Source organism: Haliotis rubra, unplaced genomic scaffold (genome assembly GCF_003918875.1).
Source record: "Haliotis rubra isolate DU_JTF1 unplaced genomic scaffold, ASM391887v1 Scf326, whole genome shotgun sequence".
NCBI classification, from domain to species: Eukaryota; Metazoa; Mollusca; class Gastropoda; order Lepetellida; family Haliotidae; genus Haliotis; species Haliotis rubra.
Window position 1 is genome coordinate 900,841 of NW_025766998.1, and position 24,767 is coordinate 925,607.

General features: G+C 40.8%; 1 protein-coding gene across 1 annotated transcript in view; it reads right to left on the minus strand.

The window, feature by feature from the left end:
- LOC124283982 (rho GTPase-activating protein 190-like) overlaps window positions 1-24,767 on the minus strand; it is an 84,313-nt gene that overhangs the window by 26,030 nt on the left and 33,516 nt on the right. Inside the window, 11 exon segments of the mRNA XM_046720033.1 lie at window positions 5,056-5,064; window positions 8,049-8,227; window positions 10,081-10,338; window positions 12,047-12,208; window positions 12,901-13,099; window positions 13,849-13,972; window positions 14,905-15,013; window positions 15,159-15,214; window positions 15,217-15,313; window positions 16,623-16,916; window positions 17,188-17,409. Of these exon segments, the coding sequence (XP_046575989.1) occupies window positions 5,056-5,064; window positions 8,049-8,227; window positions 10,081-10,338; window positions 12,047-12,208; window positions 12,901-13,099; window positions 13,849-13,972; window positions 14,905-15,013; window positions 15,159-15,214; window positions 15,217-15,313; window positions 16,623-16,916; window positions 17,188-17,409 (1,709 nt within the window).

Here is a 24,767-nt window from a genome sequence, read left to right on the forward strand (position 1 = left end):
CAACCACCATATCGATTTCCAGAAATAACCCTCCATTATTTCAATCACATTTGTGTAGAACAATTGTAGAAGTTAGCGCTATAATATCATGAGTATTAAGCTCATGGAGGGTCGGAATAGGTCCATCCGCATATGCACGTAGTATGACAGTTCTGATCCAAATGGAGATATAGTACATGAGACTTCACTCTGCGTAAGTTGATGATAGAGGAAATAATCTGTTGCATTTTTTCCTCCTGTTTGGTTTGGTGGAGATAAATTTACAGTGCTCTTGCTGGCCAACTTGATAGAATCATCGTGATCATGGGGTCCAAGTATGTCATCCAGGCGTGTTCATAAACCTCACTTGTGAGGTGTTGGAGCACTATATTCATATCCCCAGGTTGGGCGTGAAATTTCCGCTTTGTTCTCCAAACAGAAGTTTAGTAGGTTTACTAACCATCTAGTTGTGTTAGTCGCTTGATGAAATTCAGCTGTAGTCTGGAAACGCTGTGGATTTAGATCCACTTGTATCTTCGCTCTAGGTAATTCGCTGCGAAGTCCTTGACGATGTAGGTGCACAACCAGGTGTGTCTGTCCTCGTTGAACTTTATGTAAAATCGCCTGACTGCCGATCCCTCGCCTTAACTTGACAGGGGAGGTCTCTAACTTGAAGAAAGGCAGTCTAATCATGAATGTTCAGGTTAACTGGACTGTAATGAGGCTTGCTCGCTCACTGATATATAGTTGTCACTTCAGACGTAAGTCTTGAACTGAGAATTGAGATTGACCTCTGTGTAGGTCGTTGTCCCTCGGGTCCAATCAGAACAAGGCATTTTGATTCTGTATAATACCCGGCTGTGATGTCACCGGTGTAGCGGAAAAAAACCCACCTTGAATAAATTCTTGTCGCCGTTGATATTAGCATAAACGCCGGTCTTCACCGTAGCTTCCTCGGTTATCCGAGTGACCACGTGTTTCGAGGGTTAATGGTAATCGCTAGCGAAAACCTCCGGGCGAAATATCTCGCTCTGTAATTATATGCTGGGTAGGTTATTTTCCTGGTTGTCGCGGAAAGTAATTTCAGTTTTGAATATAATTCGACTTCCTTATATATAAGGGTATAAACAACTTGCAAGTTGTGAGCTTGTAGACTGTATACATGAATGTATCGTCATAATTGTAGAATTAACGTTGAACTTGTTGTACATATTTCTTCTCAGAAACTTTGACGCATTAAGAGTTATACTCGCTGTAACAAGGCTGCTGTTCAATTTCGATATTGAATTGTCTGCAGATATGCGTAATGGTCACGCATGTAGATAATCGTGATCGTCGTCCGGGATTGTATATTAGCAATTTATACGAATAGTTGATTTCTGTGAAGATCTATGAAATGTCGTTGACTAATAATACAGCGACGTTCTGTGTTGTAAATAGCCTGAGCAATTATCTTCGCCAGAGGCTTATAGACGGCATCTGGCATACAGTTGATAATCAACTTGGCGCGACGCCTTGAACGGACTGACGAAAGTAGCTATATATGACGAAAGTGGCTAGTATATGGAAACCTTGGAGGAGACTTCCTCGGTGAACGCCGGAGACTTCGCTGAAGTTCTCAAGTATCCCTTCTAGATCTTCTGGGTGAAGTAGACTTGAGTTACTTAGCCTTCGCGACCATCGCCAAGGTGTCGAAGTCAAAGCCCGAATAGTATATATATATATATATAAATATATATATGAGCTTGCTTCGTGAACAGCCTCTGTGTTTAACAGGATGTGGGATCGGCTGGCGCTTGCCTAAGTAGGGCCGCATGGATCATCTTATCATATTCAGAAGTCGCGGTTACTTAAGTCTGGTGATAAGTGTCTAATTGATCGCTCTAGATCTATTTAGGCCAGCTTAACATACGCCTCGCCATGGATTCAACAGAACCAATATACGATTGTAGTTCTTATACTTGATATCGATGATCAACTTGTCTATGGGTTGATCTTCTCGGAGACTTGTGAGGGGAACGTTGATAGTTTCGCCTAAGCTCTTGTATAGTCCCTCGATGTCCTTCTAGATGATGATGATCTGGATTCAGGTGTCTTCTTTCGGCGCATGCCTTCGCGAAGCTTCCTCTGCGTCCGTCCGGGAACGACGATATGACCTTCGCGAAGGCTTCCGCGGATGTCTGATGGTCCGAGTCCACATCTAGGGATGAAACCGCATAAGGTGATGATCTATCCTGCCTTCGCGAAGTCCTTCGCGAAGGCTGTACATCTAGGTTCTTTCCGCCTTCGCGAAGGCTGTACATCTAGGTCCTTTCCGCTTCGCTGAAGGCCTTCGCCGCGAAGGCTGTACATCTAGGTCCTTCGTCAAGGTGGTCCGTGACTTCCTTCGCGAAGGTGACATCGCCCTGGCTGCTACGCTGACGGGGGTGCCTCTGGGGTGCTGTTCACGTTGGAGCCTTCGCTGGGTTCGACCCTGCTACCGCGAGATATAGTGGTCCTCCATGATGTTCATAATTTGTCGCATCATGTCTTCTGGGATGGTCTGCGACGAGGTCGCCGGTGCTTTATCTGGCGTGTTAATGGAGGGGTCCACCGGAAAATCGTCCGACATCAGTGTAGAGGCATCAGGCTGCATGGTGATCTCTGCTGATGTCGTTGTAGCTGTCACCGGTCGCTTTTTGTGGCGTGACGCCGGGATGATGATCAGCTGATCATCGTGAGAGGTCCAGGTCATCGGCTGGAACAATCTCGCTGAGAAAGTCCTAGTAGACTTCGCTGATTTTCCTCAGAGGTCGACGCTGCCCTGGGTGTGCGACGCCTGCGTTGAGTGTTGGTACTGATGGGACCCTCAGGACGCATCATCGCGATATCTGGCGTTGGTACATCAGGCTGCATGCTGATCTGAGCCGACATCGGTCAATCTTTGATGTACATCTGGTATGATGACCGGCTGATCATCAAACAGGCCCAAACCGCGATGGGAACGGTCTCGCTGTTGAGATGTGGTAGAAAACCTCTAGTCTTCTGCTGCGACGATGGGATGTCTGGGGAAGCAGGATGCTTTGGAGATGGCGGACTACGCCCACACCTCTCCACCACTCTAGCGGAACACCACACGGGAGGGGAGTCGGCCAACAGCAGTAGACTGGCGAGGGGTTCCGTGTATCAGTCATACTAGAGTCTGCATACGCGACCTATCTGCTGTGCGTGCCAAACGCAAAGTAAATATTAATAAAAGGTAGAATTGGATAAATTAGTACCGCGAACTGCAATGTGAATATAATAAACATGGCCGCACATCATATTAAAGGCGGATCAGCAGCAGCATAAAAACGTAATCTGCAATAGTACAGAATTTTCATCAACGTAATCCACTGAAACAAACACGGGCCCGTGAATAAACTGTAGAAAACGACTAAATATCAATATATAATCGCTTGAAGGATACTAGCTAAACCTCTATAGATGTCTATACGAGGTAACTAACTAAATATATTTCAAAGGATATAGTGTGTCGGGAGACACAGGCGCTCTCACGTCCAGCTCACTGGGCGAAGAAGGAGAGAGTGAGGCACATGGGTAGAGGTTCGCTCTCCCCGCCGCAGCTTGTGAAAAGGAGGTAACTCGTGGTGAATACTAATTAGTGATTTTAAATTGAAGGGAGCTTCAATTAGGGAGATACAAGTGTTCCACTATGTTCGCAAGAAGAAGAAGACAAGCAAAAAGAGCATGAGTCAGGATAAGGAAAAATAATCAATTATTAGAATTCATCTATCTTATCAGCTGTTTTAGAGCGAGGTAGGTTTGAAGTGTTTTAAGTGGGTATGGTATTGACAAACCTAGAAACATGATCAGGTTAAAATGGGATTCAAACCCACAAGCACAGGTTTCCTGAACACCTAAGGGAGGCAACTCTGCACACCGAGGTGATCCGTACTGACATTATCACAGCCTGCATGAGCGCAGGATGTACAATACAACACTGAGGGTTTTCTGCCATCCATACTGATAACACAGCACACAAGGAAGCTGATAGGTTGATAATGATGCACAATACACCTTGTTCCAATGATTGATTTATGATGTTTTGATCTTCCTCATTGTTCATGAACTGATACAGATTGATCACTGACCATTTACTGCACTTGTCTGGAATCAACAAGGACATCAAAATCCTACACTGTGGAGTTCACAATAACTTCTTTTTCAATGTCTTATCTAAAAGATATTCACACAATATATCAGATTGTATAATGATACAGATTTCCTTTGTGTTTTGCTCATAAGCAAACAGTGAAACCATTTATATTCCTTACTACAGAGCCGAAAAAAGTAATTGAGAGTGTTTTAAATCTGTATCCAGTATCAGAAACTTTGCAGACAACACCAAATATAAGCATGTGGTTTAATGCTGCTTTGAACAGTAATTCAGATTTGTCATGGTCTGTCAACTTGATGTTGAGGTCAACAAATAGTCGAAGCTGCTTTGATAACAGGTACTCATGTGGTCCAACAATATGAACGTAGAGCTGGATATGATAGGACAGCAATTATACAGACTATGAAGACAAAGTTAGCCTGAAAATAAAACAAAAACTAGTGATACAAATAACTTACAAGATTTGTAAAATTTCTAGGGTGGACACAAATTTTGGAAATTCCATGGTGTTTTTTGACAGTTTTAGCAAGAATTCCACTAAACTGTTTCACAAAAACAACAGATTATCAATGTTCAAAAACTGTAGGCATCAAGGACAGAACAGAAAACATGAAACTGACATGACAACACGATGTAGCACATGCCAGTGTACAGAAAAGACACGGAACTGTGCAGAAAGACACGGAACTGTGCAGAAAGACATGGAACTGTGAAGAAAGACACGGAACTGTGCAGAAAGACATGGAACTGTGCAGAAAGACATGGAACTGTGCAGAAAGACATGGAACTGTGCAAACAGACATGGGACTTTGCAGAAAGACATGGAATAATGCATAAAGACATGGAACTGTGCAGAAAGACATGGAACAGTGCAGAATGAAGCAAAGCGGACAACATCGAGAGTACACGAGACTCACTTCCCGTGTCTGCGAGTCCACAAGGAGGCAGCAGCAGCAGGGAGGAGAAGAGGAGGAAGGATGAGTGTCGGGACATCGATAGGGATACACACAATTGCTCAGCAAACTTTGCAAAGCATGAACTAATTCCTCATTATATTCATTCTTGTCCAACAATTATATCTGAGGTCTGTGTAAAAATGTTTGTAGCTACTATCTCGACCCTTCTGTGTTTGCACCTTTGGCAAACTATACCTCCAACATGTGGAATGTTATTTTATCGCCACAGAAAACCTCAAGACTGAACAAGACTGACTAGTGGCTAAAATGGCTGACTATCTTACAGTCGGAGAAAACAAAGCACTAAGTACACCGGGCTAGGCAAGCACTCCCTTGTTCAGTTGCTGAGTCAGCTGTATTTTCGAAAGAGAGACAATAGCATTGGCATGGTGGAAACCAAGCAAATTATATACAAGGGAAATAGCTCAGTTAGTTGCATGAATTCAAATGTTTTAATCATGCATGTTAGTCTTGTCCTTTGTACATTGACATTGGAAAATATTTCAGCTAAGAAATAATTTTGAACAAATTATTTAGATCATTACTTGTTTTGCATGTATTGACAAAACAAAACCTGCTTGTTTCTTTGACTGTTTTGAGAGAGAGAACCTGTTTCCCCAAACAATTTATGCTCACAAAGAAAATATTACCTGACTTTTTATCAGATTTGTATTTCAATACTACTGGGACAGGTATCTCTACTATTACTCAACAACTAAATCAAGTATATCTACTATTGCCCTATGACTATATCAAGTATAACTACCATTACCCTAGGTCTAGATCAAGTACATCTACTATTGCCCTATGACTATATCAAGTATAACTACCATTACCCTACCACTAGATCTAGTATATCTACTATTGCCCTATGACTATATCAAGTATAACTACCATTACCCTACGACTAGATCAAGTATATCTACTATTGCCCTATGACTATATCAAGTATAACTACCATTACCCTACCACTAGATCAAGTATATCTACTATTGCCCTATGACTATATCAAGTATAACTACCATTACCCTACGACTAGATCAAGTATATCTACTATTGCCCTATGACTATATCAAGTATAACTACCATTACCCTACGTCTAGATCAAGTATATCTACTATTGCCCTACGACTAGATCAAGTATAACTACCATTGCCCTACGTCTAGATCAAGTATATCTACTATTGCCCTACGACTAGATCAAGTATAACTACTATTACCCTACTACTAGATCAAGTATAACTACTATTACCCTACGACTAGATCAAGTATATCTACTATTACCCTACGACTAGATCAAGTATATCTACTATTACCCTACAACTATATCTACTATTGGCCTACAACCCTGGGACTGTACAAGTATCTCTACTATTGGCCTACAACCCTGGGACTGTACAAGTATATCTACTATTGGCCTACAACCCTAGCACTGTACAAGTATCTCTACTATTGGCCTACAACCCTAGCACTGTACAAGTATCTCTACTATTGGCCTACAACCCTAGCACTGTACAAGTATATCTACTATTACAACCCCTACAACCCTAGCACTGTACAAGTATCTCTACTATTGGCCTACAACCCTAGCACTGTACAAGTATCTCTACTATTGGCCTACAACCCTAGCACTGTACAAGTATCTCTACTATTGGCCTACAACCCTAGCACTGTACAAGTATCTCTACTATTGGCCTACAACCCTAGCACTGTACAAGTATATCTACTATTGGCCTACAACCCTAGCACTGTACAAGTATCTCATTACTATTGGCCTACAACCCCCTAGCACTGTACAAGTATCTCTACTATTCTACAATTGGCCTACAACCCTAGCACTGTACAAGTATCTCTACTATTGGCCTACAACCCTAGCACTGTACAAGTATCTCTACTATTGGCCTACAACCCTAGCACTGTACAAGTATCTCTACTATTGGCCTACAACCCTAGCACTGTACAAGTATATCTACTATTGGCCTACAACCCTAGCACTGTACAAGTATCTCTACTATTGGCCTACAACCCTGGCACTGTACAAGTATATCTACTATTGGCCTACAACCCTAGCACTGTACAAGTATCTCTACTATTGGCCTACAACCCTAGCACTGTACAAGTATCTCTTCTATTGGCCTACAACCCTAGCACTGTACAAGTATCTCTACTATTGGCCTACAACCCTAGCACTGTACAAGTATCTCTACTATTGGCCTACAACCCTAGCACTGTACAAGTATCTCTACTATTGGCCTACAACCCTAGCACTGTACAAGTATCTCTACTATTGGCCTACAACCCTAGCACTGTACAAGTATCTCTACTATTGGCCTACAACCCTAGCACTGTACAAGTATCTCTACTATTGGCCTACAACCCTAGCACTGTACAAGTATCTCTACTATTGGCCTACAACCCTGGCACTGTACAAGTATCTCTACTATTGGCCTACAACCCTAGCACTGTACAAGTATCTCTACTATTGGCCTACAACCCTAGCACTGTACAAGTATCTCTACTATTGGCCTACAACCCTAGCACTGTACAAGTATCTCTACTAGCACTGTACAAGTATCTCTACTATTGGCCTACAACCCTAGCACTGTACAAGTATCTCTACTATTGGCCTACAACCCTAGCACTGTACAAGTATCTCTACTATTGGCCTACAACCCTAGCACTGTACAAGTATCTCTACTATTGGCCTACAACCCTAGCACTGTACAAGTATCTCTACTATTGGCCTACAACCCTAGCACTGTACAAGTATCTCTACTATTGGCCTACAACCCTAGCACTGTACAAGTATCTCTACTATTGGCCTACAACCCTAGCACTGTACAAGTATCTCTACTATTGGCCTACAACCCTAGCACTGTACAAGTATCTCTACTTCTATAAGCAGGAAGTTGCAGCAAGGCGAAGCTGTGTTGGCTGCACCTGGTGACACTCACTCTGTTGTGTGAAGTTGGCTGTGGTGGTCATGAAGTGAGCGGCAATGCGGTCTGCCAGTGAGTTGCCGTCGGTGATGAGACGTTGACTGTACTGACTGGAGTAGAAGGACGACGCACCGCTGCTGTCCGATACTGCCAGGATCAGTTTAGGCACATTGGGGAGACGCAAAGCAAATGCTCTGAAAATAGTGTGGAAATATAATGAGCAGGTTTGGACACACATTCATTGAATGAGGTTTGTGCCTTTCAAGAAATCAGACATCTGATTTACCAATTAGTAAACTCCATTTGAACTGCTTTTAAAAAGAATTTATTTGTAGGCACTGAGAAATAAAGCAAAGAATCACAGCAATCAACAATGTTAGAGGTGAGGTGAGGTGAGGTGAAATTGGGTTTAACGTCGTGCTTGAGAATATTTCGCTCATATGACGACTTGCATGCGTGTGTATGTGTATGTGCGGCTGCTTGTACTAGCCCAGACTTAAGCTGGTTAGATAGTGCTAGCCCACTGGGATACCATGCCGCAGTGAAGCATGAATACCCCACTCAGACACATTATACTGACTCCGAGCCGACCAGTCCTTGTTGTACCCATTAATGCCGAGCGCCAGGCAGGGACCAACAAGTACCATATTTTAACGTCTTTGGGTATGACGTGGTCGGGAACAATGTTAGAATATCAAAAGATGGAATTACAACTTTATAGATGATTGTTTAATTGTTTGTTGTTTAATGCTGCCCTCAGCAATATTCCAGCTTTATGGCGGCTTTTTGTAAAGAATCAAGTCTGGACCATACAATCCAGTGATCAAAAGTATGAGCATCAATCTACATATTTAGGATACCATGAAATGTTTCAATCAAGTCAGCAGGCCTGACCACCAGATCCCACTAGTCAACTCTTTTGGCAAGCATGGGTTACTGAAGAACAATTCTAACCCGGACCTTCACTGGTAGACCCCAAAAAATCACCAGTTTTGAATATCCTTGGCACCTAAAATCTATAACTGGTTTGTCTGGTCTATAATGGATCATTTAAAGCCACCATCACACAGATGAAATACTGCCCACAATTTGGGTAATCATGTATGACACACGATCAACACTAGGGCTGCAACGAATACACTATGTGGCAAATATGATATGTATCACGAATATTGGGTAACGAATACGCAAACAGGGATAGAAATACTTTTTTCTAAATGTGCCTTAGGGCAACAGACAAATATCTTAGGTGTGCCTTTCAGAAAGTGTGCCCACATGTTTTTAGAATCAATGACAATGATGATGATCATTTGAAATTTTATTGTTAAATAAAGAAATGGGTTTTTGAGCATTCAAATTGTGTATGGCATTATCCAATTCGGAAAAAAAAAAATTGTTTGGGGGATTAAATGACTAAAGGTGAGTTATGTTTTCAAAAAATTAGGCATGCCATAAGGCACCGAGAATGTTAACCATGACATTTCAATATTTACCATGCCATGGAACGCCACCAAATGGGGTATTTCAAACCCTGGAATAATTATTCACAAATACAATATTGTAGTAATTGTTTGATGGACAATACGGAACATCCATGTTGTCAGTGTTAATTTGTCACAGCAATAACCAGTGATCTCATGACACTCAAATTTGGTATGTAATAGTTATGGTCGACAGTACCATGTGCGACCTTTGCAAACTTAAATGACTTGCGTTACCGCAAGGCTAGTACATATTCCACTCTTGCATATCTCACTTTGAAAAAGGGCATAAGGGTTCAAGTAAAACACGCTCCCTTAAAAAGAGAATCGTAAATATTTGTAAATATTCAGTTCATGTGACCACGAATAACCAATCGAATTCATGAAGGGCTACGGTTCCATTCACCTAGTATGCTAGTGAATTGTAACAGCCTTAATCAACACACGTGATTACCAGTAAGTATGTGTTTGTTATTTAATGGCTTACTCTGTGTCATACATCAGTCAGTTAGCGTGAACACCCAATAGAGCAATTTTAATCCAGATCTTGAGGATTAGCTACTGACCTGAGCGTCATAAGAGAAGCTTTCCGTTTGGCGGAGTATACAAGAATGTAGCCATGTGTGACTTGTTGAAGGTCGTGGCTGTCCCCATGGTAAGATGACACTTCTATTTCTATTCGCTGTTTCTGATACTCCAGGAAAGTGTCCAGAGTAATGAGATGGGGTGCTTTAGGTGACACTCTGCAGAATTCATTATTCAAGAAGGGTCCTAGCGGGACGTCCACCATGAACTCATCACCGCACATCATGCACACAGATATCCTGAACGGAACAAATGATACAATTAATTATAAAATGAGAAAACATAATGAAATTCATACAATCATAAACATGTAAAAAACACATTATACAATGAGAAAACGTGGAATAAATCATTATACCAGAAAGCAAGCTATAAACAATTATACACGGCCAAATTATTAAACAATGAGAAGGGAGAAGACATGATAAAACAGTTGTCAATTTGGTATTCTCTAGACAAGAAGAGAACCTTCACAGAAACTCATCATTAATCATCTATACAGGGTATTAGAAACATTTAAAAGTGTTGTCATCACAGGATAGATAATTCGAGGTGAAACCAAAATAACACAGGAAAACCAAACACCCTTTTTTGTGCTTTGACCAATGGGTTCTGAAAGGTAAGGAAGCAACTCTGGAAAACCTTGTCCCCAAATGAAACAGAGGGTTTGATAAAGTAGAGGTATGTTACCTTTATTGTCATTAAACAATGGACATTGTGGCATATATAGGAGATATATGAGGCTACAGGGGTTTAGGAAAAGGCTCTGTAGTTATGGTAGTCTGTCTCACAGTCCCTGAACCACATTATTTTCCCTACTGCCAAGCCCTATCTGCAGTGCTAAAGCCCTAAATAAAGCAAGTCTAGATTTCCTCAGGTTCAGGTGGTCTCCCTGGGGCTCTTTTTCAATTTAAATGGGCTTGTTTGTTACTATCAAAAGTATATATATTCAGAGACTAAGCATGAGTCAATAGTTATGGTTCCAGGTGGATTAACAAGGTTAAAATCAATGATTGTTGATGAACAGCTGACACTGACATCCAAGGGATGTAACTCTGCAAACAAATCCCTTTTCCACATCCAGAAGAAATCTCTAGTAAATTCATAGTTGACTGACTGTACCATGAACATATGTTTAAGATAAAAATATTACATTATCAAAAAGGTGAGATGACCCTGCTCCACTGGTGGTATCCATCATAAACAAATGTAAAAGCTTGTTAATTGTTCAAGTAAAACAGTGAGTGAGTGAGTTTATTTTTACGCCGCGAATGCTTTAACCACTAGGCTACCCCACTGCCCCCACATAAAACAATATGAAAACATGTGGTACAAGTCAAAATAGGAAATTGCATCAGACATCACTACTGCCAATGATGTGTCAAATTTGGAAGTGTTCCCCCTGAAGCTTTACTGAGCCCTTGAACGTTGTAACCTTGATTAAGCAACTTCTGAGCAAGAGTTGTATGACCCTCTTTGAAATCTTGGTAAAAGTAGCATGCTCCAGCGTGAAATGTACACAAATAAGGCTGGAGCTGTAGGAACACTGATCAACATTATTGCTCAGTGTCAGTCAGGGTGTTACAAACAGCAGACAGCATTCTACACACCTGCAGAAATCTCTGTTTCACCGTTAGGATTCTATGTTTCAACAGTATTCTAGCCATAACAAAGTTGAGGACACAAAGATGGTATTTCAAACACAGTTAAAATTCCATGTCTTTGATTCAAAGAGTAACCCTCAGAGATACAAACTGTCCGTCGCAGTTCATTCTTCATCGCCAGCATGTAGAAATGTCACTTACCTTGGTCTTGAGGTTCAATTTAGATGAACATTAGATGTACAATTTCACATAATGAAGTCAGAAAGTGTTCATCTACCTTGAACCTCTCGGATAGTGTCACATGTAGCTCACCATCTTGAAGGGGCATGGGGTGGTAGCTCACCTGATATCTGGCTGTGCATGCTCTGAGAGGAGCCAGCCCCCCATGCTTGATGAGCAGCGGCGAATGACAGCCTGCAGCGCCCGGTGGATCTGACAGCTGTCAAACTGCGTATGTGAGGCCTCATCTATGTCCTCAGGAATGTTGATGAATTCACCATGTAACCTAGGAAACCAGTACAGATTAATAAATATCAAATAATTGGCTTCTTTTCTAAAATCAATAGATATTTCACATCTTCACTGAAGACCTTGATATTGTGAGTCCTCCACAATAGTTCAAACTAAGGCTGTCATGCGATGTCAATGGCTGCCACCTTTCCCAAGTTACAGTTAGTATATCGCTACAATAAACAGGTGAAGACACCAAAACTTTATGATATTGATAATTTTATCTACAAAATTGTTTATAGCTTAGTTTCTACTTCAAATACAGCAACCCAATATGAGTGGACTTTCTGCACTACACAGAGGCAACACTACAGACAGACTTACTATCAGGTGATAAACAAGACACACTCGTTTTAGTAGCAGACTGTGTAAGGCCAAACAACGGCCTTTCTTTATGTGTAGCTATGCAATATCTGTTTTCAAGCCGGTGGATTGGCATATTTTTCAACAAAATTATGGCTAAAGTAATACTTTCATATTTGCCAATTTAGGACACTTAGTTTCTATTTGTGTCTATAGCTATCTTGACTTATGAATTCAACCTATTTCCAATGTTACCAAATGAAAATTCCAAACATATCCTAAACTGATTATTACAGGTTTCTAGTTACTAGTTCATGATAATCAAAAATTTAATTTATATCAATGTAGGTGATGTCATCTATGAAAATCGTTACTGTAGCTGACCTTTTGGCAAGATTCTGGCCATCATCGTGGAGTATCTCCCGCTCCTTGTCACTTTGACTAGAATTATATGCTTGAATGACTGCAATGGGCATCCCGTTGAGGGCCTGTACATCCTGCTCGAGATCAGTGAACAGTGAGCGTTCCAGACTCTCCCGCACATACGTCAGAGTGTGCAAGGAGTTGTAGACACACACACATCCTGAAACACGGGGCAGCAAAAATCACATCTATACTATTGAAATAGTTTTCCTATCCTTGAATTTGAAATCATTTCCCAAATGAATGTATAGTATTTATGAAACAAAAACAAGCTAAAGTAGTTTCAGTCCCTTTTAATGACTGACAAGAAACTTGAAACCCAGATCACGTGAACAGTCATGTTTGTTTAAGAGGTACAGGTGCGCATAAATCTAAATCAAAGTGAATGAATCTAGTCCTTCCTGTATTTTGAGCTGTGCATTTATCAACAGAAGTCAATTACTAAACTATCGATAGCCACACATACTATCGATAGTTTTTTGTCTCTACCATAGTGAGCTAGCCTAGTGGGTAAAGCGTTGGCTCATCACGCCGAAGACAAGGGTTTGATTCCCCACATGGGTACAATGTGTGAAGCCCATTTCTGGTGTCCCCCACGTGATATTGCTTGAATATTGCTAAAAGCGGTGTAAAACCAAACTCACTCACCCACTACCATAGATTAATTGCTACTGGAGACACAACAATTGCAACCCATCGATAGTTAAATGCAATGTTACAGCCCTAGTAACCAATACTATATAATGTCACACCTTACTCTTTTTATAGATATTAATGTCTGATTCAATAACCTTGACGAGTTTCAGAAACTCTTAATGAGTGGAAGTGAACGAGAGCATCACTGATGTGACCACTCTGCTGTAAAACCCTGCAAGGAGGTGAGTATTGGGGAACCATTAAAGTCCTTACCATGTGGTTTGAAGTTAGCTGTGGCTAATGCATTATGCTCCAAACTGACATCGCCATCTATAGGCCGGTAGTCAAGGCTGTAGTTGACACTATCATGAACATACTCATCGTCTATACATAGATTCTGAAACAGTAAAGGGAACATATCAAGTTCACAGACACCCTCATCAACACTCATTGTCTATACATAGTTCTGTCACTATGGGCTAAACTGACAATCGCAGACATGCTTGAAAACACTTTATGAGTTTTGAATTTAACTTTAGAAGCCTGTAAATATTATTTGAAATATGTACGTATGTCTGGAAGACATCATCAAAGATTTGAAATTGAAGGCATATTCTCATATTCTGCAATTTTACTATTTCCTGATTGAGGATGACCTGACAGCTTCCGGCATATTCAGCGCCACAAGAACAGCCTCATGAACTGTACCCACGACACGACACAATGAAGGAAAGTCAAATCCAGGGATGAGAATTTTCTGCGGATCCGCAGAATTTTGCGGGCTGGGGTCATTCTTGTAAAATCGTCTATATCTGTGGAAAATAGATGTCTCATTTTCCTCTTTTTTTCCCACTCATACCCATTCTCACCCCTGCTAATCCCAATGCCATCGCTAATGACAATCATGGACTACTACAGATTAACTGTAACCAGGATCCGACAGGCTTGACACAATGTGTCTGTTTTTGTTGTTGGTTGTCGCAATCAGCAGTATTCCATCTATATTACAGCTGCCTGTAACCGACAAAGTCTGGACCAGTGATTGATACTGTGGGCAACAATCCATGCCATCAAGTTACGATGACTAACCATAAGCTTAGCCTGGCCACCCGATCCCCTTAGTTTCCTCCTACATAAGCTTCAAACATATCTTCCTGTTTAAATATGGATTCCCCGCAGGGTTCTAGAAATAAAGAGCTGGGCCCTTATTCTCGAAATGTCCGTAGCCCTAAGAATTCTTAACTTTGATCATAGCCAATGTGTTAAAAATAGGCTTAAGAAGTCCGTAGGGCTACGAACGTTTCGAGAATGGCTAGCCTGGCAACTTACCCTGATAGCCAGGTTGACATCTTTGGCGAGTCCGTCCTTGCCAAGCAGCACCAGGTTGAGACACCGTTCTGACCCATCCTCGATCTCACATGACTGGACCACCTCCGGCCTGCAACATACACACAAAGATACAGAACCAGAACAAGACATGCATCTTTCTGCTAGACCATTGGAAAACAGACACAGAAGTTATTATCCAAGGAAAATCTGCCTGAAGAATGAGATAAGGTGACAAAGGACCTGATGGAGCTCACCTGGATGACCTGGAGGACAGTAGTTTTTGGGACTGCAGGTCAACACAGTTCTCCCGCGGAAGTAGCACCGATCCTTGGATGGACACTGGATGAAGCCGAGATGGTTGAGAATCATCACTTTACGGTCCTCCTCCAGGCGACAGAGAACCTTGTACCTGAAATAATACCAGGATTTTGTCACTAAGAGACAAGCATACACAGTAAACTGCAGCACTTCAGGTGATGCCCTGCTGGGTTCTTTAAAAAATAATGACACGACACGGGAGTAGGGAGATGAGGTTCAATGACACTAAACCAGTCATATTCATTCGGGACCCTCTGCATATTACATAACTGCTTACCTGCTGCTAACCGCATTAAGCAAAGGATGACCTATCATCATTTTATAGCTATTGCTGTTTCAGATATTGTATTTCCTTTGATCAAACAGAACCTAACAGCCACTATCTGACAACAGCGATCGAGCTCAGTGTCATGTAAACTTTATCATGGAGGGGAATACCAGGACTCCACTCACTGTACCCATGTGAGCCACTGTTCATGTATCTATGTTCGTGAGATATAGCAATACTTTAGCCACAAGGTTACCTCATCGGTCGCACATGAACTTAATCAGTATCACTACTAGTGGTGTTCCGACACAATCAAAGGGTGGGCGCAGTGACCAAACCACCAAGCATATCAATCACATTTTCTCATAATCGAACACAAACGATTCTGGACCTACTGTTTTAGTGTTTGAACATATCGTAGAAGTTGTCAGGGTCTGAAAACGGGTTTAGATCTTAGGAAACTCACTTCATTTACTGGAAAGTAATGACTGAATATTTCTTGAAGACTCTGGATGGTATATGTTCATGAAACATTAGACATCACTTTAAAGCAGAGATGCCAACCCCAATTTAGCCCAATTAGTATTTTGGCCAAAAACTGATGCAAAAGCTAGTATTTTTTGGCAAAAATTAGTATTAAACTTTCCAAAGAATTTTCATATTTAATACAGAATATATAGATATTCTAAGAACTTGTTATTAACATTGTACTCAACTAAATCAGGAGTAAGCATCCACATATTACTTGATGCTGAATAAGATGTGTTTAGCGATTTATTGTGCATGGTACATATGCTATTGATAATTTCATGTATTTTTCTTAAAATTGTATATTTTTACTACTATCGTAGTCGCATATTTTGTGTTGATTTTTCGTAACGAATACAGTAAAATCGTATGAGTTGGCATCTCTGTTAAAGTAGCAAGTTGCATCATTTTACATTGGATGTGAAATTTGCAAATATCTAAGTAAAACAAAAAAAACCAGAGAACCATATTATACTTATCTGCATTAACAACCAGAACAGGAAAATCTTAAAAATGATGTCAGCCAATTTTTGTCAATGATTCCTTGGTAATAAACCAATCATCAATTGTGAGATTTCAACCAATTCCCAACACTAATCACTACCTAGGATCATCGTGCAGTGCTAACGTGATGCCCTTCAGGTCTTCTGGCGTCAGCCTCCCTGTGGAATTGAGATTCAGAAATATCTGTGACTGTTCCCACAGGAGTTCCTGGAACTCATGCTTGGCCTGCTGTCGCAGTTCCTGCTGATGCTGTTCGTACACGATGCTGCGGTCCGTCTCATCCAGCCCGTTGTACCCCTCCTTCCCTACGAAGAACACGTACGTCTCCCCTAGCGTCTTCCCCGGTGTCACCTGGTGATTCTCCTCCAGCAGCTTCTTGAACTGTCGCTGGAGTCTGAGGACAAGACACACTGTGAGTCTTGGATCAGAATTTACCACAGGGGCAAACCTTTGTAATACATGCAACACTTAATATCTAGAAACAGTTAACTCAACAATGCTGCTTAAGAAAGTGCCATACACCTAATCTATCCATTACATAAACTTCGTGACACTTGCTGTGTTGATAACATACAGTCCATTCTTCCTTCCCTTCCTAAACAGGATAGGCTTTGTCTGGATTGTTTTTGGAAGATAACATATCATTCTTCCCTCCCTACACTTACTCCTTCCTACGGTGGTTCGCCTGCAGCTCGTTGACGTGGTTCCTGAAGCAGGTCTCTGCATCAGGGGAGTTGAGCAAATCAAATGGTATCCTGGTCTCATCCTGGCTGTCAAGGAAGGCATCAGTCGTCTTCCATGTGCCCTGCCCTGACGTGCAAGCGTCCACAAAATACTTGGAGAAGTCTTCATGCTTCTGGATGTTCTTCTGAACTGTTGGCCAGCTCCTGGAAGCAAAGGCAGTGGAACATTACTTTGACAGCTTCACTTAAAACAAGACGACATGAATTAGTGCTACCTTTTGAATTACAAACAACTACAACACACCTATATCAATGAACAGGTTCTTGTCACCGATGTAAAACTTAACAAGAGGCAAAACAACTAACAAGGTCCACAAGGCTCTGTAGCTCACCTGCTGCCAGTCTGAAATATACTGAGAGAAACAAATAAAGGAACACAGGAAAATTCAAGTGTTCCTTTAATATTTTCCAGTTTTCATCACCAGCTTTGAACAGCGCTGTGGGAGGAAATCTGAGAATAAATAAAGGAACACTGCCATGAAGTTGTGTTCCCTTATTTGTTTCCCTCAGTATATTATATCCATAAGGTTATATACCTAAGGACAAGTTGGCTAAAGAAACAACACAATGAACACAATAGTGAGTGAGTTTGGTTTTATGCCACTTTTTAAGGCAATATTCCAGTAATATCATTGTGGCACCAGAAATTTGCTTCACAAATTGTATCCATGTACTATGATGTAGGAAGAACCTGCGGTTTCCAGAGTTATGAGGAAGTGCTTTAAGCACCTGGCTACCCCACCACTCCATTAAAAAAATTACAATAACAAGAAAGAAGAGTGAGTGAATGAGTGAGTGAGTTTAGTTTTACGCCGTACTCAGCAATATTCCAGCTATATGGCAGCCATCTGTAAATAATCGCGTCTGGACCAGACAATCCAGGGATAAACAGCATGAGCATCGATCTGCATAATTGGGAACCAATGACATGTGTCAACCAAGTCAGCGAGCCTGACCACCCGATCCCGACCACCTGATCCCGTTAGTCACCTCTTACGACAAGCATGGGTTACTGAAGATCAATATTCTAACCCGGACCTCACGGGTAATAATAAGAAGAAACAAAATACATCCACATAGAACGAATACAATAAGGCCTGAAGATTCTACTAGTCCATTTTAAAGTTAAACCAGCTTCAGAACTTTCATTGTTTGTTGTTTTAGGCCCCACTTATTCTAATGTGAGTGAGTGAGTGAGTGAGTGAGTGAGTGAGTGAGTGAGTATGTGAGTGAGAGAGATGCACCAAGCAACGTCACCTGAAATATTCACCAACCCAAATAGTGATAACATATGAGACCCCCAAAAGTGTGAAATCCTGCAAGCTCTCGGGGGACCTTTAACATCTGACAAACTGACACAGGCTAGTGCTAAGATGCACACACAGTACCTCAGCAGGTGCTCTAGGAATCAGATTCACACATTATACCTAGGACCATAATGAACAGAGGTGTGATAAGAATATGTATCTCACACTTAGCTTCTACATAGCTGTTTGGGAACAATACACAGACCTATGAATAAGAACAATTTATGTCCACTCAGGGTTATATTATTAATGAGGGTCATGACAGTGAGTCACCTAATCACTACTGTGAGGAAACAAATGGTTCCAACCAAGAGACTGACAAGAAATAGCACAATGCTATACCAGTCTAAGAACTGCAGTAGTACCATGCTGTAAACAGATGATTCCGGACAGAGCAAACCAGTGAAAGCAAAGTCACTTTTTAAAAGCCTGAGCAAAATTTATTGGGGTTTTAGGGTCAGCAGGCTAAAGGTTAAGGATCCTTCTGTGTCAATTGAATCTGAGGAAGCCCGTTTAAATTTCAACAATAGTGTTTGACAAGGTTGGCTGGTTGGTTGTTGTTTAACGCCACACTCATCAATATTCCAGCTATATACCAGCAGTCTGTCAATAACTGAGTCTGGATCAAACAATCCAGTGATCAACACCATGAGCATCGATCTATGTGATTGGGATAAGACGACATGTGTCAACCAGATCTCGTTAATTGCCTCTCACGACAGGCATGGGTTGCTGCAGACCAATTCTAACCCGGATCTCCTCCGTGCTTAAAAGCTTGATCAATAGACATATCATGAAACAGGAAGTCAACAGCTGTTCCTGGATTTCCAATGTCAACCCATATCAAATTTGTAAATGTGCATGAATATATTGCAGATGAGTGTCACAAACAGTTGGTTATGTGTAGGATTTGTCGGGTTCAAAATTTATTGGGGGTCTGTGGGTCCTTCAGAATCTTTCTGTGGTTACTGAATCTGAAGATGCCCCAAATGTCTAAATTTCAACATTAGTACTGAGACACGGTTGGTTGTTGTTTAACGCCGCACAGTAGCACTCAGCAATATTCCAGCTATATGGTGACGGTCTGTGAATAATCAAGTCTTGACCAGACAATCCAGTGATCAACATGAGCATCGATCGATCTACGTAGTTGGGATACAATGACGCTGCAACAGGATCCCTTGGCTTACATGCTTTTTATTTCTGACACTTGGACACAGGTTTATTTTTCAAACAAATTATTATCTTAATCAAATAACTCCTATCAGAAAGGAAAGGAAAAGGGACATATCAAAATTCTGAACTACAGACTCAAAAACATGTTGGATAACTGTAACCAGTAGCGACTCTGAGAGACACTGTCATGTGTTGTGTTGTAATCAATTGTACTCAACACTTGTCTGCCACACCCCTACTTCCTCCATCAATAATGTAATATACTTCTCTGACATCCATTAAGCTAACCTTGTTACTTGACCTGCTAGATCATCAATGGGAGCCCATCTAGCCCAGGTTGCATATCTATTACAGTTTTCCATGAAAAACAATTCTGAACTGCTTGTAACCTTGAAATCTGAATGTAAAGAACTTGCCTTTGTGTTATTTTTAATCTGAAAGATTAGACAGTGAAACTATGACACGGATGAATGCCATAATACCCCAATGTGTGGAACTGATGATCATACTATCTACCCCTAATCGCACTTGAATGCACTTGAATGCTACTCGACATATATTTATATATACAAATACTTTCTGCGTTGTAACACGTTGAAGAGAAATGTGAGTTAGTATGCTTTTACGCTGCTTTAATCAATATTCCAGCAATATCAATGGACACATTGTACCCATGTGGGGAATCAAACCCAAGTCTTCGGCGTGACGAGCGAACGCTTTAACCATTAGGCTTCCCCACCGCCCCGTCGTGTTCAAGATGAGAGTGTTTTCATATCTGTGTGGTAGCATGTTTGTGGCATGTGTATATTTTTGTTAATTCCTGTTATGCCCAGTGACAGACAGGAAAACAAATACCAGTTCTTAATTCTTATTGGTTTGACCCAGGGATTTAAACCACTGACCTTCCACTCTCAGGGTAGAGGTTTTATCTACAGAAGCAGTTGCCAACAGTAAATATTATGTAATGTGTAAATGCTGCTTGACACATGTGTGTACCCACACAAACAAATAATGCTCCCCAGGTCACAACAAGACCAAACCTATCTGCTTCTGTGACTGGGGACAACCTGTATTATCCATTCATGAACAGGCCGCAGATCACCGACTGTGACAACTCCGCACCGGCCAGGAAACATTCTACTGTCACTTGATCTACCATTGTGTTAAACACTAGACCCTGCACAGGATATTTCATTTTTTCCTTTGAATTATATCTACAACAAGGATGTCATTGTGCGTAGGACTTTTTAATGCCTATTAGATGCTGGGATCAGTAACACTGTGGGATTTGTTGGAACACCTGCTGTTTGTACTTGTCACTTCCTAATGTTTGACATTATAAACATATCTGTTGAAAAAAACAAAACTATTTAGCACATATGAACTCATGCCAAAATAGATGGTGGAGGCGTACTTCTCTAAATCAATAATCAAGTTAAATATCGAGAGGACATTGAATTTAATCCGACAACCTGCCAGCTAGATTCAAGCAGTGAATACAAGTGAATAAATCACAAATATGTATCTGGGGATGTGCATTTAGTGGTCACCAGAACCAAATATTAACAAATATTTACAATTTTTAAAGGGAGTCACAGTGTGTTTTACTTGAACCCTTATTTTCTTTTTTAAAGTGAGATATGCAATTATGGAATATGTATTAGCCTTGCAGTAGCACAAGTGAAGTCATGTTAGTTTGCCAAGTCCACACATGGTACTGTCCACTATAAACTATTACATACCAAATCTGAGTGTCATGAGATAACTGGTTATTGCTGCAACAAATTAACACTGTCAACATGGGCATTCCATATTGTGCATCAATCACTTAACTACAATATTGTATTCGTGAATAATTATTCGTATTCGTTACCCAATATTCATGATACATATCATATTCGCCACATAGTGTATTCGTTGCAGCCCTAGTACATACCCTTCATCAACCCGGTACCCCATACCAACTGTAGCTCACCACATCAACTCAGGACCCCTGTATGAATATGAAACCCTTACATCAACCAGACAATCACAAAACCCTTCAAGGCAAACACATCAAACCCGCCCCCATATCAACCAGTGACTCACAAATCAATCTAGTTCAACTGCTTGCATGACTGTTTGAATCAATCATAATAAACCAGTGCTTGATAACATGAGCACAATTCAAAGCAGACAACACAATCAACTAGATCTCTCTTGTAGCCACTAGATCACCATCAAGTGACTTTTACAACAAGTACTTGACAGACGAACCCAATCCTGACCATTCAGACAACAAGATGGGTTACTGGGAACCTAGTATGGAATATCCCTGTTTATCATATAATGGAGGGTTTATCAGTGCAGTAAAGCAATCTGATAAACTTGGTATCCAAATCTGATAAATATGCAAATTAGGTCAATACACTAACTACTTTCAGAAAACTCCACACATGCCATGCATATCCTTAAACGTTAACATTTCATTGATGATGTTGCAAGTCTACAGGGGTTTTCTATTGCGCCATGAACGACCTTCACCTTGATCTACCGCTAAGTATTCTTATGCAAATGCTCGATTCTCTTCATATAAATTCATGTACGATTTGGTGCTTTGTTTTTAGAGTAATCTTAAGAATAACATTAGATGATAAAGAGATTATTAACCTTGTTTGTTTCCGAATCATAAATATCATATATTAGGAATAAAGAATGTATTATGTGTAAGCATACAAGGTTAATAATCTTTATAGAGTGAGTGAGTGAGTGAGTGAGTGAGTGAGAGTGGAGTTTTACACTACTTTTAGCAATATTCTAGCAATAAAAACACAAGGGACACCAGAAATGGGCTTCACATTTTTACCTATATGGGAAAACAAACCCATGTGTTCGCAGTGAGACATACATGAAATTCTGATGATATTGTTATGCTCTATAATCATCACAGGGGATTCAGACAGAATTATAATTTAACTTTATAATGCAATACATTATTAAAATCTGTATATATTCATATATTCAGAATAAATCATTGAGCTTGCTGAAAGCTACTGTGAAGAGTTATGTCATGGTATTTCAATTTTGGGAGTGGGGATTGAGGGGTCGTGGTGGAGATGGCGTAAAGGGATGGATGCCCACATGTTTTCCACTCCGCCCACAAGCTGTGATCTTATGCTGATCAAGGCAAACCAGGACACAAAATATCCAGAATGACAAGGAAGGAAATATCCCCCATATAATGCAAGAAGTTGTCACTAACCTTACAGCCTGTTATGAAACTAAACATTAACCTTGAAATGTGGCCAATCAACCATCATCACCAATGATGAACCCACAATCAATTTTGAAGCCCAAAGTAAAAGTGAAAGCAGGTTCAAATAAACAAGAAGACAAAGTCATCAATATCCCCCGCAATGGCAAAATACTCTTCATGAATATGTCCACGAGTTATGATTATGTCAAATGTTTTGGTGTGTATATAGAAAAGTGGAAGGAGAGTATTGAAAGGTTTTAAAACTTCTGCTCCTGAAAGGAGCACAACCACCAATTTCAATCTAAGTCAAACTTGTTGCCATGGAAACGCCAAAAATATTTTATTCAGAATACCAAAACTACCAAAAGGCACCAGTACACCACCAGATCTATCCATGTGCCAAGTTTGGTGAAGAAATATTGAATGGTTTTAAAGTTCTGCTCCAGAAAAGACAAATGTGCACGGACGGAGTCCATTTTAATACCCCCCAAAACGCGTTGCGGGGGATAATAATTGTATACTGTAAATTCCCTTTCATATGCATGTTTAAAAGGACAAAGCATGTTTGGTGAATGTGTTTTTGTTGTTGTTTAACTTGTTGGTCAAGGATGGTTGAAAGCAACATTGCTGGAGACACACAACAAACGGGCATCCACTGAAACATATTCTCACATGGTCATGGGGCACTGGGGAACTTTCCTCACCTGTGTTTCTACCTTGCCATTCTACCTGGGACCTCTACACGTTTAACAAACACAGAGACTTATTCTACCTGGAAACTCCCAACTTTCTATTTTACCTAGGACCTCTACACGTTTAACAAACACAGAGACTTACTCTACCTGGAATCTCCCAACTTTCTATTTTACCTGCGAGCTCTACACGATCAACAAACAGGGAGACTTATTCTACCTGGAATCTCCCACCTTTCCATTTTACCTGGGAGATCTACACGTTCCACAAACACATGAACAGAGACTCGTTCTACCTGGAATCTCCCACCTTTCCATTTTACCTGCGAGCTCTACACGTTCCACAAACACATCAACAGAGACACTTATTCTACCTGGAATCTCTCACCTTTCCATTTTACCTGGGAGATCTACACGTTCCACAAACGCATCAACAGAGTCACTTATTCTACCTGGAATCTCTCACTTTTCCATTTTACCTGGGAGATCTCTACGTTCCACAAACACATGAACAGAGACTTATTCTACCTGGAATCTCCCACCTTTCCATTTTACCTGGGAGATCTACACGTTCCACAAACACATCAACAGAGACACTTATTCTACCTGGAATCTCCCACCTTTCCATTTTACCTGGGAGATCTACACGTTCCACAAACACATGAACAGAGACTTATTCTACCTGGAATCTCCCACCTTTCCATTTTACCTGGGAGATCTACACGTTCCACAAACACATCAACAGAGACACTTATTCTACCTGGAATCTCTCACCTTTCCATTTTACATGGGAGATCTACACGTTCCACAAACACATCAACAGAGACACTTATTCTACCTGGAATCTCTCAGTGTCTCACCTTTCCATTTTACCTGGGAGATCTACACGTTCCACAAACACATCAACAGAGACACTTATTCTACCTGGAATCTCTCACCTTTCCATTTTACCTGGGAGATCTACACGTTCCACAAACACATCAACAGAGACACTTATTCTACCTGGAATCTCACACCTTTCCATTTTACCTGGGAGATCTACGTTCAACAAACACATCAACAGAGACACTTATTCTAACTGGAATCTCACAC